At 38.0% G+C, this 20,684-nt stretch overlaps 1 protein-coding gene across 1 annotated transcript in view; it reads right to left on the bottom strand.

The window, feature by feature from the left end:
* Positions 1 to 453: 453 nt before the first annotated feature.
* LOC131981060 (sodium- and chloride-dependent glycine transporter 1-like) overlaps positions 454 to 20,684 on the bottom strand; it is a 116,592-nt gene continuing 96,361 nt past the window's right edge. The window contains exons 8-13 of the mRNA XM_059345355.1: positions 14,269 to 14,506; positions 10,283 to 10,417; positions 8,604 to 8,703; positions 6,954 to 7,054; positions 4,283 to 4,453; positions 454 to 2,296 (exon numbers count right to left, since the gene is read on the bottom strand). Coding sequence (XP_059201338.1) covers positions 2,042 to 2,296; positions 4,283 to 4,453; positions 6,954 to 7,054; positions 8,604 to 8,703; positions 10,283 to 10,417; positions 14,269 to 14,506 — 1,000 coding nt within the window. The 3' untranslated portion in view covers positions 454 to 2,041. The remainder of the gene's footprint in view (positions 2,297 to 4,282; positions 4,454 to 6,953; positions 7,055 to 8,603; positions 8,704 to 10,282; positions 10,418 to 14,268; positions 14,507 to 20,684) is intronic.

Genomic DNA, 20,684 nt, shown 5'->3' with positions numbered 1-20,684 from the left:
TGAGTACACTGTAAAAAATGTCCCGTTGTTTTTACAGAAAAAACTGGCAGCTGCTTTTTTCTTGACAGAACAACTTGTAAATTTTACATCCTAAAACTGTCATTAAATTTTTTTTTTTTAAATTAAAGTTGTAGCTTATACGGTCCTTTACTGCTAATTTAACATGATGCTGCTTTTATACTAATTATTTATGCAAAATGTACATTTCTCACACATTTCAGATTTTACTTATTGTGCATTGAATACCAGTAAATTAACCAATTAACCTACCAATTAATATACCAATTAACATTCAGTTATTATTTATTGTACACTGAATACCAGTAAAATTTACAAGTTGTTCTGTAAAGTTGTTTACATTTGTACTGTATTTTTTGCACAATTATTCTGGTAACCACAACTGCCATTTTTTACTGTAAAAGCAACATAATTTTTTTTACAGTGTAGTTATCATTTTAAGTTGGGTTTTAATTTGATATTGAAGGCCATGAAAAAGGGGTTAGACATCATTCTTGACTGACTCACAATTGGTGAGGAGGATGTATGGACCTACACCTACTGTTCAGACTCTGGTTTCAAAATGGCAGCGCCCATATCCTGGACGTTTTGGCTTCATTTTTTTTCCCAGCAGGAGGAAGTGGGGACAAGTTGTCCATCTTTATATGGGCAAAATCACTGATTTTATCAAAGGAATTGGTGGCTTTGAAGGATAGATGGATGTAATAGTCGTCAATGTAAAGCAGTGAAAATATTTGAAATAAAGCAGACACTTAAACTGATATTCCATTTTTTAGGTGGTTAAAGTACATTTTGCTGCTGCCCCTGTTTACAGCAGTACATTGTTTAGTTTCCATGCCGGTTATACAACCACATTTCAAAAAAGCCAAACTATCCCTTTACAGGCCATCTTATCGTCTTATCGAGACAAGGTTTCCACAGGCAAGGAACAACAAGAAACCAAACTTAGACCCTGAGAAATGGGCACTGGGATATCTTCTGTCAAAAAACTAGAAACAAATGCTTATGAGGGTGTATATGTGTGTGTGTGAGTGAATGTGGAGGCAGAGAGTACAGCACCGTTTAAGTTCGCTGATATTTCTCTGCTGAGTTTTTCAAAGTTTAAGCAGCTTTAGTGGAAAACGTTACAAATGGAGGAAAAACTTCCACAGAAAATCAGCCCTAAGTGTCAGTCGCCATCTCGGGTGGTGTTAAATACGTATGTGTGCTCTGTGGAACTTTTTAAAGAAGCAGCATAACATAACAACAGGCTTAGTCTTAAGCTGAGATCAACTACGGTTGAGGTCACTGTGTGCTGTAAAATGTACAATAGTGTGAGTGTATGGGTGTGAATGAGTGTATACGCCTCTTTTTCTGGCCATCGAATTGAGCCGATTTCCATCTTTAAGCATCATCAAACTGTAAATGGCCAGTTCAGGCACAGTTCACCCTGCTCCTCTTTATAACAGCACCACTGTGTATCGCTTCACAAGTCTCCAGCTGTCAAAAAAACACTGCTGCTAGAAAGTCCCAAAAATCCCCAACAGACCCAGCTAACAGAATAAAGGAGAAACAGTGTGTGTCTCTATTTTTTGCTGCATGCACAAAACAAACACATGCAGCGTCACAATCTACTGTACCTCTAACTGCATATGAAGATGACATGTACAAGTTTTACAAAAAATGAAAGGAAAAAACAAACTGCATTATTAAATTATTTGTAACAAATTAACAACCCACCCACACACACACACTAACATACACACAAATCTTTTGGATGATGACCCAATTTTTTCTTCCTTTCGTGTTTTTTTTTTCTTCTTCGTCGTTTATCTAGAGACAACACACAGATCGATAGATAGATAGATAGATAGATAGATAGATAGATAGAAGAGGTTAGGATAGATATAATAAGCCCTTACAATATGTAAAGGTCTCCAGCGAATGGGATCTCCCCCACAGAGGACTGTGGGAAAGTGGGGTGAGGATGGAGGAGAAGGGAGGAGAAGGGAGGAAGAGATGGTGGGGCCCCTGGTGGCGCTGTCTATGCGCTGGGGTTGGGGTTGTTGTGTGTGTTGGTGGAGCCGTTGCTTCCCTGGATGGTGAGGCTGATGTCATCCTTCCTCTCCTTCTCCTCCTCCTTCAGCTCTTCCTTCAGCTCCTCCTTCAGCTCCTCCTTCTCCTTGAGGGGGCGGGCCTCCACAGTGTCTTCGGAGGCCATGGGGGCATAGCGGCCTGTCCGGTGCTCCTGCAGGGCGGGGCCCCACTTCGGATGTGCCCGGCAAGCGTGCTTCAACCGCTGAGATGATAAGAGAAAGAGGGACAGATGAGTCAGAGCAGCCTCGATACAAACAAATCCATAGAGGTGTATGAGGGGATCTGAATCAAAGATTAACCCTTAATTGGGCACTCATTGAAATACTTGCAAATTCCAAATTTCAACCCTAGAGAATATTGGAGGATATTACATACTGCCAGAATGTGTAAAAAAAAAAGAATATTTTGAGAAATAAAGTTTACGAGATTACGGTGTCAAATCTAAGAGAAAATATGTGCAGATTTATGAGATTTAAAGTGGTGAATCTGCGAGAAAAAAGTAGTTTTTTCCCACTTTTGTCTCGTAAATCTGCGACTTTTTTCAAGCAGATTTGCCACTTTAAATCTCTTAAATCTGCGTTTCTTGTAGATTTGGCACTTTAATCTAACAATTTAACATATAGCACTCCTTTAGCGATGACACTTAGCTCTTAAAGTTATGTACTTACTTGATTCCTGTGGTCTATGTCTAGTACCTTCAGGTTGAATGCACTTATTGTAAGTCGTTTTGGACAGCTAAATGACATGTAATGTAAAAATGTAATGTAATCTAGTAAATTTGGACCCCATTTTGATCCACCGAAGTTACCAAATATAGTTCTTCGCCCGATATATTTATTATTATGTAAATGCCACTACGAATACCAGCTCCAACAACACTTATAAAGGTCAGTAGTTATAGTTGCATTCATTGACAGTTCAACTGCTTTCAGCCTCTAAACATCAACTCACTATTTACAGTGCACGCACTTCAGCTATGATATGATTTTGACATATATTACAGTTGCTTTCATTGAATGGGCACTCCCACTGCTTTCATTCCTTTCTCTTTAAATGACACTTCAACTGCTTTCATCTCTCCCGCTTCCACTGGCAGCAAGTGCTACCAGCTTCTGCAAATCCACTGACACTTACAGTACACAGCTGAAACTGACACAACTAATTTTTTGCTCTATCATGGTTGAAATACTTTCAAAGAGATTCAAAGACATTTCAACTGCTGTCACTGCTCACATACCAGCTGACACTTCAACTACTTACAGTGCAAACACAGACTTAGACATCAACTGACATTTCAACTGCTTTCATCCTTACTCTTTAAACAACAGTTCAACTGCTTTCATCTCACTCTTTAAACGACAGTTCAATTGCTTTCACTTTTTACGCTTTAAATGACAATTCAACTGCTTTCATCTCTTACACTTGAAACAACAGTTCAACTGCTTTCATCTCTTGCCCTTTAAATGACAGTTACACTGCCTTCATCTTTTACACTTCAACTACCTTCAGTGCTTAGTTATCAACTGACATTTCAACTGCTTTCATCTCTTACCCTCTAAACGACAGCTCAACTGCTTTCATTTTTTACACTTCAACTTCCTTCAGTGCTTACTTATCAACTGACATTTCAACTGCTTTCATCTCTTACCCTTTAAACAACAGTTCAACTGCTTTCATCTTTTACACTTCAACTACCTTCAGTGCTTACTTATCAGCTGACATTTCAACTGATTTAATTTCTTACTCTTTCAACTGTTTTCATTCTACACTTCAACTACCTTACTTATCTGCTGACATTTCAACTGCTTTCACAACTTAACTGACACTTCATCTGCTTGAGGCTCTTACTCTTCAACTGTAACTTCATATACATATATCATATATATATATATATATATATATATATATATATATATATATATATATATATATATATATATATATATATATATATATCAACAATCCAACGTCCCACAAGGCTTGAACCAAAATATTGACATGTTTCAAGTTCTTCCGAGCAATTCCACTTCAATTACTTCAATTTATTTCAACTATATCAACTTTCTGGGGTTTCCAAATGGATGAATGCACCTATTGTAAGTCGCTCTGTTGTTGAACATTCCACACATTGTAAGAAACGCCATGGCTGCCCAGTGTGTTAGGAGGAACAGTTGCCGGGGGCCCGTACCTCTCTGAAGGTGGCTCCTGGGGACCTGGAGATCTTGTAGAGGGCATAGATGGGTATGCAGACCACTGAGGACAGAGCCATGGAGAAGCCGATAGCCAGAGACCAGCCGGGATACACGTAGTCATTGTAGGTGATGGGCTTGTACTGGATCACTGTGAAGATCAGGATGAACTACAGGGACACAAGAGAGACAGGGGAAGAGGAAGGGTTAGTAAATAATATACATTTAAAAAAAAACCTAAAAACCCAATAAATCAAATTTAAAAGTCATAATAAATAAATAGTTAAATAAAAGGAAAACTAAATATATGAAAATATATATAGAAATACATAAATATATATGAAATAAATAAATAATTAATTTCTATTTTATTTAGTATTACATTTACTTTTACTTTACATTATTATTATTATTGTTGTTATTAGTACTATCATGATTATTATTCATAATAATAATAATAATTATTATTAATAATAATAATAATAATAATACAAAAATAATAATAATGTATTTATATATTTTGATTTTGTTTTCTCTTAAATATATATTTATAGATATAAAATAAATAAATATGGAAAGTAATAGAAAGTTAAATAAACAAGAAAATATCAATCAGTTTTTTCAATTAATTAATTATTTTTTATTTATTATAACATTTACTTTACATTATTAATATTGTTAATAATAATAATAATAATGATAATAATAATGTATTTATATATTTTGGGATTTTGGTTTTGTTTCCATCCTCCACAGTTAGAATTTTTGACACAATAAAAGTAAAAAATAAATTAAAAAATAGATCACTTTTTCAGAAGGAAACATGCATTAATGCAGTTCAGGTGAAATCACTGTAGACAGCAGACAATTGTTTTTAAAAAGTTTCAGATAATTATGATTATAATAATTCGTGGCTGTTCCCAACAGCAGTGAGTTTAGTCACAGCTCCAGCAGAGGCCCTGGACAGCAGGGCAATAATCTGAGTAGTGAAATGAAAAAGAGAACAAAAATGCCTGAAATCTGACCAGTAATCCACAACAATGAATTTCTTGGTTGGCCCAGCAGCTTAGTGGACTAATACGCCTGCTTGGGAAATGCCATTGATAGCAGCTGCATGTGTCCATTTCCCAGCCAGAAAGATTTGCTTTTAGAAGTTTTTTTTTTTTTTATGGGAAACAAAACCAACAGTAGCCAAACCGATTAGTGTTGACGGCAGCTCAAATGTAGGTCACGTCCCTCACAATGTGTCAGCAACACAAGTTTAGAACCTTACAGTCAGAACGCTGCAGCAACGTGTGGTTTGTTTCCTGTTGCAATCAAATCTCCAATAATGCTTCGGGAGATGATTCAGAAGATGTATGAGACTGCAACAATGTCACATTAGCTGTGTTTCCTATAGGGCAAAGAGTGGTCTCAGTCTCAGGCCACGCCCTCTTAAATGTCCACTCACTCAGCGTGTCTCCATTATAAAAAAAGGCCCCAGAGGGATTTACGAGACTCAGGAAATTCTAAATTAAAAAGACAGTTGGCAGAATCAAACCATTAAATTATAGCCATTTGGATTAAATGTTTAGGTTTTCGGTTGTCACGTAATCGGCGGGTGGAGATGCAACTGTGGCCGCCGTCGCTAACTGTGCACAACGTCAATAGCTGATTATAAACAAACCAGCATGGCTAATTATGCACAGCGTCTCCACTGATCATAAACATCGCGATGGTGAATTAATAAATTATCGCGAACTGTGCAGTGTCTGGTGCTTGTTGTAAACAAACAGAGATCGCTAAGTGAACACCTCCTGCAGCGGCAGCACATACACACTGTACTGCTACAGAGCTAACTGTTAGCCTGTTAGCACATACACACTGTACTGCTACAGAGCTAACTGTTAGCCTTTTAGCACATACACACTGTACTGCTACAGAGCTAACTGTTAGCCTGTTAGCACATACACACTGTACTGCTACAGAGCTAACTGTTAGCCTGTTAGCACATACACACTTTACTGCAACAGAGCTAACTGTTAGCCTATTAGCACATACACACTGTACTGCTACAGAGCTAACTGTTAGCCTATTAGCAATTTGCAGACGGACGCTAAGGGGTTAACATCCCCTCTGGCTCTGTGACTGCAGCTGGGAGAGACTGCTGCAGGAGGACTGTGCTGCTTCGACTCGTTCTTACTCTTCTTAACTTAAGCCGCCGGCCCCCGCAGCTCGTTAAGAAGAGTAAAAACGAGTCTCCAAAAGTCTCCAATAACACCAGAAAAAGTTGCTGGATTTGTCGCCAGTTGCTTTTTTGAAAAATAGTCGCTAGGGGGGGGGTCTGAAAAGTCGCTAAGTTCGCCGCTTTTACAAATGGCGCGTGTTGTTGTGGTGTCAAGTACTACGTCACATCCTGCTTAGCGTTCTATCCAATCAGCAACCAGGCTCTTTTCAGGGGAGAAAAACGGCCCTGTGGAAGAAAAAGCCGAAAAAAGTCCCGTCAAAAGACCCTCAGGAAGGCTCATATTCAAATTAGGGGTGTTTCGGTGAGTGAGACCCGCCTCATTCCGGGTATTGGACTGTAATGGAAACACCCTGATTATGATTACACCTTCAATCACTAGGACTGCGCAGGTGTGTGTGTGTCTGTGTGTGTGTGTGTGTGTGTGTGTGTCCGTGTTGACTTACTGAGATAATGACGGGGGAGATGAATCTCCAGCACACTTTGAAGAAGAGAGGAGGAGGGAAGCCCAGCATCATCTCAACGTCTTTAAAGTAGTTCCTGTGGCCTGCCATCAAAACAAAAAGTCCATTTTAATAATGAAAACAGCAAATAGACACATGAAAGCTGAAGATGATTAAAGTCATAGTGGTCTCTGCAGTGAACCATACCCTCAGTTTATTTTAACTGTATATATCATCAGTCTAATGTATTCCCAAAGACGCTGTTGTATCTGTTTTGCTTTATCAGTTCTTCATTATTTCTTCTATAGTGGTGAGGCTCCAACCTGAGATTGGCTAGACTTAAAATAATTGTTCACATTTGACAGGATTTGTGCAACTAAGTGGCCCAACTAAACCCACTCTACTGTTGTTATAGTTATAGTATATATTTCCTTACTTATTGTGCTGTAATGCATAGTCTTCACCCATTCTAAGTTTATATAAAAACTAAGTATTTAAAATTGTCCCTTATCCAATGATGTTGTAGGGTAATTGTGTGTCTTTTTTAGTAATTTTGTGTCTTTTTTGGTAATTTTGTGTCTTTCTCTAATAATTTTGTGTCTTTTTTAGTAATTTTGTGTATTTTTTGGGTCATTCCGTGTCTTTTTAAAATAATTTTGTGTCTTTTTTTTTTTGTAATTTTGTGTCTTTTTTTGGTCATTTTGTGTCTTTGTGCTGCAATGTAAATTAGTCTAACTAACGGAACATTAATCCTCTGTTGTACCGCCGATGATTGTCTCCTTATTTACGGGCAGTGGGGAGAACGTATTGGGATCATTATGAATCTGGGGGTCATATCGTTTGTCCCTCGTGCCATCTGCGAGATGTTTTGAAGAATAACCTCAGCTCAGCTATAATACACCCTCCATAAACTGTGTAGCTGAAACAGAGACATGTTGGCACTTAAGGACAAAAATGAATTCATTTGAACCCATTGAAGCCCATTAAAACCATCATTTTGGTTCCAACAGCCATTACAGCAAAAATCTGCATACTGCATCCCATTTTATCACGTTTTCAATGAGAGCTCTGACTTAAAATTGTAGTTTTTACTATTTTCCACTAGATTGTGCCATTTTCTCAAGTTTGCCCTATGGGGCAAGTACATGCTATTACTAGTGTTATTACTGCTGCATTACAGAGGCAGGATCACCTGCTTTATAAGCTTTATTAATGAGCTTTTTGGTACATAGTATAGAGAAAAAAGGTAACTCTTTACAATAACCATCATTTACAAATGGTAAATAGATCATTCATTAATGTTTAATCACTATTTATAAATGGCAAATAGATAGTATATTAATGTAAGTTAATAGTTACTTTACCATTAACAAACAATGAAATATAATTAATAATGAATATAATTAATTACGTTTAGTAATGGACTATCATAGAAACAAGTGAAACAATAAAGGGACCTTCCACACACAACACGGTAAAGTGACATTCATATAAAACTCACATTAAACTTTCATATCAAGGTGAGGGCCGCAAAATATCTGCACGAGGGCCACAATTGGCCCGCGGGCCGCGAGTTTGAGACCCCTGTTCTAAAGTATTGTATAGTTTGACAGTAGAACAAACAACAACATATTAATTTTGTTTCCTCCTTACCATAAACATACATGACGCAGATGCACATGATGCAGGAGATGATGACCAAAGAGAAACTAGCAGCGTAGTTGTCCATCAGCAGCAACCAGTAGATTCCTGCCTGCACACACAAACAAGACAGTTGTTTATTGTTTGTTGTTTTATTTGGATCCCCAATAGCTGCAGCACAACTGCAGCTATTCTTCCTGGGCTCCAACATATAATATACAGTACATACAATTTAAAACAAACTTAAAGAGTTAACAATGGGAATAGTGAAGAAAAAACAAACCAAAAACCCCAAAACAATACAAAAACAAAAATAAAACCAAGAATTTAAAAGATAGCAAAGCTTCAAAATCAGGATTTTTTTGTACATTCTTTACATTTTATACATTTAATACACTATAGCTATATTCATTAGTAGTTAATATACCTTACTAACATATCATTCTATATATATATTTTTTTTTCACTTTGGTTTTTATTAATTTTTCATCCAACAACACACAAAAACATAACTTCACAATACACAAACATAACATCCACATAAGAAAACAAAAAAAACAAAAACAAATTAAAGTCCTGTTGGGAATCACATTCCTTCTTGGTCACTCGTTAGTTCTCTGTCTCGTCCTCTGTATCATCATTCTATATTTTTAATAGTAAATTAAAAGTAATAATTTCCATATACATCCATTTAGGAGATTTTATTTCATCTTTACATTTAACATCCATTACTTAAAGCTAGATGTTATATATAATTTAATACTATATAGCTGTGTTTATTACGTAGTAGTTAGTATTCTTTACTGAACCATATTATTCTATATATATTTAATGGAGTTCATTTGAGTCAACGAGTCGCCTCCATGTGAGAGAACAAGATTAAAAAGCAGCTCTGCATGTGTTGAATTAAACTCTTATCAGCTATTTTTGTTGTTATCATTATATTTGTCCAAACAAATGTACCTTTAATTGTACCAGGCATTAAAATGAACAAGAAATTGAAGAAAACACGGGTGGCCTAATAATTTTCCCATGACTGTATTTACATAATTTTCGAATTAAGTGGTTCGACATTCATTAATTAACCCTCAGGAGTCCATCTATTTATTGAAAATACACTTTTTATTTACAGTAATAACTTTATTTATATATGATATGTAGACAAGCTGAGAAAGCCAGCTGAAAGTTCAATCATAGGAGCTTTCACAGTGTGACATTTATGTTTCTAGACCATTTTTAAAATGTGAATTTTCTCTCTACAATGAAAACTATTACTATTTTTAATTTACATACAAATAGACTGTTTTGTAGTTTTATTATTTATAATTTTTTCTGCTGTTTTTGTGTGTATAAATGCTAAAATAAAAATGTTTAAATGGTACATTTCCATAGAAACCTGTGTCTTTTGCTTGTATTTTGGGTTTATACTTTGTTAATTAAAATAAAATGAAAAATCTGACTGATAGCCAAGTTTGTGTGGAGAAAAAGGAGCTATGAATGTGATGCTAAAGATGCTAAACACAGAGTGAAGAAATGAATGCATAGGAAGTTGATACATTTGAACCAAAATCTCCCGGACTTCAGAGGTTTAAGGTCATATACAGTGCATGTATTCTGAAAAATGTATATTTTGACACTAAGATTGACCTTCAAAGTGGCTTTGAACAAGAGAACAAGAGGAACAAACTTACCTGTGTGGTTAGTGGGACTCCCAGTAAGAATCCAACGATGGCCACTGACAGCGTGACGACCGTCTTGTTCCTGATGATCCAGTCTGTACCGATCTCATCAACGATGGCCGTCACCAGAGTCTCCAGCAGACAGAACTACAACAGGGACGAAGGGTTGGGGAATTAAATTAAATCAAGATCAACATTCTTCTTCTTGAGATGACTGCCTTACCTCCCTTTCTTGCCTATGTTTTACATTATATCTTATATATTTTTTACATTTACTTGCCTAAGTATGTGTATGTTTATGTTTATATTGTATGTTTTTCAACCTGGTCTCACAGGAATCCGTGAAATAGCCACGGATTCGCTTAACTCAAAATCTGTGGAATAGCCACAGAATCACTCAAATTTCCGTGAAACTGACACGGATTTCGCTACAATGCAAGTTAATGACAGTCATATCCCATGGCTAGGAGGTGTGGTTTACGATCCTCCAGAGCCGTTTATTGGGCACTACGATTGTCTATCATAAGCGTCTGTACGTAGCTCTTAGCCAATCGTATCAGTTATACCAGATGACGTATGTAAAGCGACAGAAATTGATGTTTACATAGCCAGACTAGCCCATCTCTACTTTGGGACTAAAATGCTCAGTTGTTTTTCTGCAGCATGTTCTGACTCTGGCTGCTCTGTAGTTTCAGCTCACAGTCTACCGGCAGTGTTGGTGTGTGTGTGTGTGTGTGTGTGTGTGTGTGTGTGTGTTGCTTGCTGCTTTGCTTCTCCAGTTCTCGCTTTCTGCAAGATTATTTATTTTTAAGCCTTATTCCCCCTCATGTCATTCAGCCACACACATCCACTGATTTTATGGTCAATAGACGAGCTGCTGCAGGTCTCTGGGTGGCTCCGCTGTCCCCCGGCTCGTAGCCAGATCACCGTGGTTACAGCGGCGAGCGGTAGCAGGGCTAGTTGGTAGATTAGGCTTTGGCCAAATCCTGTCGGAAACAAGGCTAAAACATCCTTTTTGGTGGTGAAACAGGAGTTTAAAGTCAAACGTTGTTCTTCTTTTAACATAAACTTTGGCTCTAAACTATCTAGAACACTGTCTACAGCTAGATCCAAAGAGAGTTTCGCGTCTGCTGCAGCCATGTTGGATCCGTAAGAAAACTACAAAACTACAAGCTTCCATCTGTCCAATAGTACGCGTCATTGTCTTGTCGTCCCTCCCTGTTCTGTGATTGGATCCATAAAACAGGGCTAAGAAACGGCCATGGACACCAGACCCTTTCACAGTTCGAAATGAAATCGAGCGTGCAAGACAGTATGGGTATACCCAGCCTAAAAGTTTCCAGGATACTGTAGCAAAACGCTGTTTTCATACTGAACTTGGCCCGTCTCTGCCTGTCCACCTCGTCACCTGCAGCTCCTTCTTTGTTCCTTTGTTCTGCTGCTTCATTAGAGTTGCGGTGCTGTCGCCTGTCTGTCTGTTACCTCGCTGCCTTTTTTCACCTGCCATTTGCCTTCTCTGCTTGTAAGCTACTAACAATAAGTCGTTCATCAATCATTCATCCTGCTGCCTACAGCGATCTGCATTTTGGGTCGAAGCCCGGCTCACCTGCAGTAATAGTTGTGACAGGGAATAATAATAATACCTGGCCCACAGATTGACTTGAGCTGCATGGATCACTGACCATAAATGATATGAACCTGCAGATCTTAATCAGCGTGGTGGTAAAAACATGCAAAATAAAACATATACATGGGTCAATGACGTGATCTAACGCAGTGTCAGTTGGTGTAACCAGTCATTTTTTCCCACCATAAAAATCTGATTATATCCAGGGAAATAAATGTGAAATAAAGGACTAGATTGCAACATTATGGTACAGTATATAACAATTTTTTACATAATTTGTCAAAACTTTTGAAAAAAAATGGCTGTTTTTAGAATATGTTCTGCTCAATATTGACGAAATGTGTAAATGTAGAAATACAAAAAAAATATTCATTTGATGTTTTTTAAAATTAAGTAATTATATGTATAAGTCCACTTAAATACAATGTAGCTGGATGAAGTATTTAATATTTATCATTTTATTGTGGTTACACCATTTGACATCTTGACAACCCTTATTTGTCACTGACCTATATACAGTACTATGTAAAAGCCTGTTTTGATAACGCTTTTATTTTGAAAGGATGAAAAGAGACTTCCTGTCAATCGTAAAACTAACTCAAGTGAGATTAAACTGTAAAGATAACGTGAAGGAGTTCAATGTTTTCTGTTTTAGCCCCTCGAAGAGGCATGAGGTTAGTTTTCACAGTAATCTTCATATTTAAATGTGTTTTGTGTTTAAATAAGTTTTGGATCAAATTAAACTCATAATTCATGCTAGCAAGGTTTGATACAGTAAGCTAGTTTTGCTCAAATTAACACTCTGATTTCTGTGTGTTTATACTATAACTACATGGCTCCGTTTGGTGGCATTAATGTAACTTTACAGCTCAACAAGTTTGCAGATATAAAGTTTTCTCTCTGCTGAGAATCTGTATGGGTCATATATTGACTAACTGAGTCTTTCTTCCAACAGAGTTTATAAGTGAAAGGAACTTTTTAAAGCCGGTTTCAAGCCAATATCTGGGGAAAATGGTCCAGCGTGCAGCTTGGCAATCTAACCAGGTTAAAAGAGAGCCACCTTCGTGACTCTCAAACTCCTAGCTTTAAACTCATCAAACGTCGCTAAGCCACTAATCTGGCTCTGTGGTGCAGCCTTCAGGTCTAATCCTGAATTATTGAATGTGCGAAAAATCACATGAGGTTACTCTGCCCATTAACAGCATCAACATGGAGCCACAAACACAGCTACACACTAAAGATATCACTTTGAAGATAGGAATCTGTCAGGTTAACAGTGTGGCAAGTCCCATTAACAATCAACATAAGATACATACATTTTTGATGGGAGCCATATAAAGTCTATGAGAACCAATATATCTTCCAAGCCACTTAGAAGGTCAATCTTGGTGTCAAAATATACATTTTCTGTGTCTAGGTATCCATTAAAGCTATTGAGAATATAACTAGATGATTATTTGATCAAATAGACAAGTTCATTTTTGACATGCACAGTCATGGTCATAGCCATTTTCCATGGTTTTCTTGGTAATAACCAAAATCATCATCAAGAAGACCATGGAAAATGTCTAGATATCATCTCTTAAATTAAACTCTCATGAGCTATTTTTGTTGTTATCATTATATTTGTCCGAACAAATGTACCTTTAGTTGTACCAGGCATTAAAATGAACAAGAAATTGAAGAAAACCAAGGTGCATGACTGCATTTACATAATTTCCGATTAAGCGGTCCGACATACATTAATTAAGGTCATATACAGTGCATGTATTTTGAAAAAAATATATTTTGACACTAAGATTGACCTTCTAAGTGGCTTTGAAGATATATTGGTTCTCAAAAATTTTATATGGCTATTACGTAATTACATGGCCAAAACGAACATCTCTATTTGATCAAATAATCATCTAGTGATATTCAAAATAGCTTTAATGGATTTCCTGACCCAGAAAATGTATATTTTGACATCATGATTGACCTTTTAAGTGGCTTGGAAGATATATTGGTTCTCATAGTCTTTATATGGTTGCCATCTCCAATAGGCCATCTTGATGAAGTGGCTCCAATCAAAAATACAAACCTATGGTGATAGAGAGCATGTGGAAAAAATGTGGTGCTTTTGTCCGACATGTCCCCATTCGCCTTACTATATGTACAAATTGACAATCTTGAGTCTTTCTGAGCAGTTTGAACCACTTTAACCACACTACAAACTGCTCCAAGATCAGATTCTAAATTACCTAAATCAGCATGAACACAAATGCAAAAAAGTAAACAATCCTGCACTCACTCACCGTACAACCATGAATCATTAATATCACACAAGCAATGCATACATTTCAGCTTTAATGCATTAGTTCTCCAGCCTCACCTGAGTCCCCAGTCCCAGCAGGATGAGCATGAAGAAGAAGAGCAGTGACCACAGAGGGGAGATGGGCAGCAGAGTGAGGGCTTCTGGGTAGGCCACAAAGGCCAGGCCCGGGCCGTGGTCGGCCACCTCCGACACGGGGACGTTCAGGTTGTGGGCCATGAAGCCCAGGATGGAGAAAATGACGAAGCCGGCATACACGCTGGTCGCACAGTTGGTCACACTGATGATGATGCTGTCTCTGGAGATAGAGAGGAAAAACATTCATTTACACCAGGGGATCAAACTCTCGGCCTGCGGGCCAATTGCGGCCCTTGTGGCGATATTTTGTGGCCCTCACATTGATATGAAAGTGTTATATGAATGGCACTTTACTGTGTTTTGTGTTGAAGGTCCCTTTATTGCTCCAGCTGGAGCTTTGTTTCACTTGTTTCTATGACGACGTTAACAAAAAGAAAGGCAGCTGCTACTGGACTGTTTATTATCTGCCGTGTTGTTATTATCGGAAGAAGTGGAAATGTTATGTAATTTTGCTTCTTTTTTTGGTAATTTTGTGTCTTTTTTAAATAATTTTGTGTCTTTTTTTTTTTAGCAATTTTGTGTCTTTTTTTTATTTTGTGTCTTTTTTTGTAATTTTGTGTCATTTTTTTGGGTAATTTTGTATTTTTTGTTTTGGTAATTTTGTGTCTTTTTTTTGGGTAATTTTGTGTCTCTTTTTTTGTAATTTTGTGTCTTTTTTTGGTAATTTTGTGTCTTTTTTTTCTAATAATTTTTGGGTCATTTTATAATAATTGTTTCCATGATAAGTGGAAATCTTATTTTTAGACAGCCCTAACCTAAAGTATCAATACTATCAACACTATCGATTTTGCCGTCTAATCGGAATTCTGTCCTTTTTCCCAGTTTACATGCAACTGAGAAAACTGAGAAAACCTAATCGGAATTGGAGAACTCCGACATCAGTCGGACTAACACGTTTACATGCACTTCAGTTGTCCAGTTATATTCAGATTAAGGCAATAATTCGTTTTTTTCCAGTGTCATGCAATCGTACTGAGTGGCTTGGTCCCACCTCTGTCTCTAACTGAGCAGATCTGTGTGAAAATGAAGTAGTGGGGCGGATTAGCTCAATATTTTACAACAATCGTTCACTTTGTGATAAAAGCATGAAATTTGGTAGATGTGTTGGTGAATATGTTTCGAACAAATCTGGATATTGGGCCACCTCAAAAGCGCCCCCTAGTGGCCGTGGCAGGCATTTGTTATACAAATAAATCAATGATGAATAAAAACTGCCCTTTTAATAATACCAACTGATGATGAATTGTATATTGTTGGAAAGCCTGATTAGTCACCTTTACAACGAGGTACAGCTTGTAAGGATCGTGCATTCATGGAATGAGCAACGGGGCTAAACGTGTGGGTAGCACCCCCCAAAAATGTGCATCCCCTGTGGGGCGGATTAGCTCAATAAATCACAAGAATTGTTTATTTTGTGATAGAAGCACACAATTTGGTGGATGTGTTGGTGGATATGTTTCAAACAAATCTGTATATTAGGCCATCGCAAATTCGCCCCCTAGTGGCCATAGCAGTCATTTTCTTCGTTAAAATTACAAAAAATATTTAAATTATTTCTTAAAATATTTAAAAAATTTAAACTAAATACACAAACGTAAATTAAAAAATGTAAATACACATATTAAATTAACAAAAATCCAGTTAGACACTCTTTCAGTTATTTTTCCTGCCCCACCACAATCAGGCTAGCCATCGAGCTAGCTAGCAAATGAGCTAGCTAGCATTTGCTTCCTGGGACAAGCAGTGCAGTGGACTGTCCATCAAGGTATGTCTAAATATTTTATTTCACCTGTTATAATTATGAATAAAATATGCTATGAACATCATAAAGGCTAAAGAGAAAAACAATCATCATGGGCCTTGGCGGAAAAGTAAATTAGCAAGATAGCAAAAACAGGTACTTAAGCTAGCTAGTTAGCTTGGAACATGTATCAGTGGCTGTAACAGTGTCTTAATAAGACACTGTTAAATTATGTCCTGTGGAATGTAAATCAAATAAATCAATGATGAATAAAAACTGCCCTTTTAATAATACAAACTGGTGATGAATTGTATATTGTTGGAAAGCCTGATTAGTCACCTTTACAACGAGGTACAGCTTGTAAGAATCGTGCATTCATGGAATGAGCAACGGGGCTAAACGTGTGGGTAGCACCCCCCAAAAATGTGCATCCCCTGTGTAGTGGGGCGGATTAGCTGAAAAATCGTTCATTTTGTGATAAAAGCATCAAATTTGGTACACTCATTGCTGAATACATGTTTAATGAATCTGGATATTAGGCCATCGCAAAAAAAATTCTGATGGCTGTGGCGGCCATTTTTAAAAATGGCCATTTAAAAGCGTCCATTTTTAAAAATGGCCACCGGTGGTTACTGGCGAGGAATGCTTTGCCTACCCTACAGCTGCTGTTTCATGTTTTCAGCACCACAAAATTTTAGAATAATTTAGAGACATGTTAAAGTGACAAAAGCTTTATTACAGTCTAATAGAAAAAAACATTAACTTTGTATAACATTTTATTAGGACTTGATATTCCCATTCACAGGCTACGGCCTCCTCTTTGGCTTGTATTCTTTTGTTGCTCCTTAAAAAGAAAAAATAATTTTCAATATTGTATGACCTGCAACAATAAAAACAAAACACATTTAGACAGAGAAAAAAATCATACATTTTAAAAATTCTACTAGGGTTACTTGTAGCAGGTTACTCCTTCTGGCAAAATCCTTGTTCTGAGGTGTGTGACTTAGTCAGGCGACTTAGCCAAATAAAGGGGACACGCCGGACAAGAGCACCACATTTTTTCCACATACTCTCTATCATTATAGGTTTCAATTTTTAGTAGGAGCCACTTCATCAAGATTGCGGTGATGGCAGCCATATAAAGTCTATGAGAAATGCTATATCTTCCAAGCCACTTAGAAGGTCAATCTTGGTGTCAAAATATACATTTTCTGGGTCCAGGAATCATTTAAAGCTATTGAGAATATCACTAGATGATTATTTGATCAAATACATATGTTCATTTTCACTCAGACTGGGCAACTCGCTTCAAGTTGCAGCAGGGTATCCTGAGTTGAAACTGTTTGGAATTAATGTTCACCGGAGAGTGTGGATTAGCTGCCATGTACACTGCTCAAAATAATCAAGGGTACGCTTTCATCTCATGTCAGATCTTGATCAACAAATTATTTACAGTGAGTCATCCAGTGATATTCTCAATAGCTTTAAATGATTCTTTGACCCAGAAAATGTATATTTTGACACCAAGATTGACCTTCTAAGTGGCTTGGAAGATATATTGGTTCTCATAGACTTATGGCTTATGGCTGCCATCTCCTATCTGCAATCTTGATGAAGTGACTCCTACCAAAAGTTGAAACCTTTGGTGATAGAGAGCATGTGGAAAAATTTTGGTGCTTTCTCAAATCTGGTCCTAAGCCGCCTGACTAATTGTGATGGAGTTATAAAATACATTTTAAAAAAAAGAAAAAAAGAACCACATGGGCAAAGGAGACATTACATATAGTGTGTGTGTGCCTGTGTGTGTGTGTGTGTGTGTGTGTGTGTGTGTGTGTGTGTGTGTGTGTGCAGAGAGGGATGTCCACATTCCACAGGACATAATTTAACAGTGTCTTATTAAGACACTGTTACAGCCACTGATACATGTTCCAAGCTAACTAGCTAGCTTAAGTACCTGTTTTTGCTATCTTGCTAATTTACTTTTCCGCCAAGGCCCATGATGATTGTTTTTCTCTTTAGCCTTTATGATGTTCATAGCATATTTTATTCATAATTATAACAGGTGAAATAAAATATTTAGACATACCTTGATGGACAGTCCACTGCACTGCTTGTCCCAGGAAGCAAATGCTAGCTAGCTCATTTGCTAGCTAGCTCGATGGCTAGCCTGATTGTGGTGGGGCAGGAAAAATAACTGAAAGAGTGTCTAACTGGATTTTTGTTAATTTAATATGTGTATTTACATTTTTTAATTTACGTTTGTGTATTTAGTTTAAATTTTTTAAATATTTTAAGAAATAATTTAAATATTTTTTGTAATTTTAACGAAGAAAATGACTGCTATGGCCACTAGGGGGCGAATTTGCGATGGCCTAATATACAGATTTGTTTGAAACATATCCACCAACACATCCACCAAATTGTGTGCTTCTATCACAAAATAAACAATTCTTGTGATTTATTGAGCTAATCCGCCCCACAGGGGATGCACATTTTTGGGGGGTGCTACCCACACGTTTAGCCCCGTTGCTCATTCCATGAATGCACGATCCTTACAAGCTGTACCTCGTTGTAAAGGTGACTAATCAGGCTTTCCAACAATATACAATTCATCATCAGTTGGTATTATTAAAAGGGCAGTTTTTATTCATCATTGATTTATTTGTATAACAAATGCCTGCCACGGCCACTAGGGGGCGCTTTTGAGGTGGCCCAATATCCAGATTTGTTCGGAACATATTCACCAACACATCTACCAAATTTCATGCTTTTATCACAAAGTGAACGATTGTTCAGCTAATCCGCCCCACTAAAGATGGTAAACTCCCAGATGAAGACTCAGTTGATGTGTTTGCACTATTAAAGGCTACAGATCATTGTGCTCCGCTCCCTTTCTTCCCTTGAAGTTTGCTGCCCTTGTTCTTGGAAGCAGCAGTTTGAGAGACTTTATCTTCCCTCTCACTGACTCACACTCTGACTTCAGACTCAACCGGGGAACGATGTGCCTTCACGCTGCTTTCTTCCCTCACGTTTCCTGTCGGACTTATCACGGAGGATGTCTTTGATGACTTTGATGCCGGCCCCTGTCTCACACCTCACCAGCCTCTCTGCACTTCTGCATGTGCACCAACGGGTGGTGTTACAGGAGTGCGGAGAGCGTCTCCGCGGGGACGGAGCTGCAGAACACAAGCTGATTAGGCTCCGTACAGCTGTGTGTGCAGATAGCTCAACCTCCAGCTCCTGGCAGAGGAACAAATTATATCTTCAGCCTTCCTCCTCGCCCCCCCTCACTCACTCCGTCAGCATGTGTGGACAAGCTCAGGAGAGTAAATGACATCTTTTCCTCTCCTTATCGCCTCCTCTGGCCCCTTTTCCTCCATCTTAACCTGCTCCTCCGCCTCTCGTTCGCTCCCTTGGCGTTCAACACAAACCGATATCTCCGTCCCTCCTCCTGTCCCTCCTTATCTCACCTTTCCCCTTCTCTTCTCACACCTGCAGCCTTGAAGTTGCTCCTGACTATCTAACCCTCCTCCTCCATCACTCTCCAGCGCCTGACTCATTAGGGGAACCTGGTCTCAAAGGAATCCGTGAAATAGCCACAGATTTGCTTAACTCAAAATCCGTGGAATAGCCACGGAATCACTCAAATTTCCGTGGAACTGACACGGATTTCGCTACAATGCAAGTTAATGACAGTAATATCCCGTGGCTATTGGTTTGCTCCAAGTCACGTGACTTTCAAGGTCCCGGCGGTCAGAACAAAAAACATGGCGGACAGTTCTCTCATTTTTATTGAAAAAAAATCTATATTTTGACTTAGTTTCTGCATAAAAATGGATTTTGATCACATTTCTAGCGAGAAATATATGTTTTATTTTCTAAATATTCACTCAGTGAATGTACATAATCACTTTGTATGTTGGAATAGCCACGGGATATGACTGTCATTAACTTGCATTGTAGCGAAATCCGTGTCAGTTTCACGGAAATTTGAGTGATTCCGTGGCTATTCCACGGATTTTGAGTTAAGCGAATCCGTGGCTATTAGGGCATTAGGGAGGGTGTCATTCAGCCTGCACCACCTGAAAACAACTTCTCCTCTTCCTCTCCATCTCTTCCCTCTGCTGCCATGTGGTTTATTCTTCTGTTTTTTCCTCCTTCCACTTCATCTATCCTCTTCTCCGACGCCTCCTCATCTTCTCACTCCTCTCTGCCAAGTTTCTCTGATTAGTGCCAATAATAAGATGCTGGTCTGTGTTGCAGAATAGCCTGATGCAGAATGAGCGTGGTCACACATGCAGAGGCACCAACACACTCCAACCGCTGCTTTAATTACAGTGCAACTGAAGAAGCCTCACTTTTGGTAAAGCTTTGCAAAAAAACAAAACTGGCTGCATAAATTCAAGCATGCATGGTCATCAAGCTGTCTTTGTTTCAGGAAAGCCAGCATGCAAAGTATACAACTGCATTAGTGGAGGGCCTTTACAGCATTAGCTGCAGTTAGAAAAAACGTACACTGCAAAAAAGGTGTGTCTAAAAACAAGATAAAAACACTAAATCTGAGGGAAATGATCTTGCTGCATGGACAGATAATTTC

Source organism: Centropristis striata, chromosome 11, assembly GCF_030273125.1.
Source record: "Centropristis striata isolate RG_2023a ecotype Rhode Island chromosome 11, C.striata_1.0, whole genome shotgun sequence".
In the NCBI taxonomy this organism is placed as follows: Eukaryota; Metazoa; Chordata; class Actinopteri; order Perciformes; family Serranidae; genus Centropristis; species Centropristis striata.
Note: the sequence above shows the minus strand (reverse complement) of the source record. Positions and strands in the feature narration are given on the sequence as shown.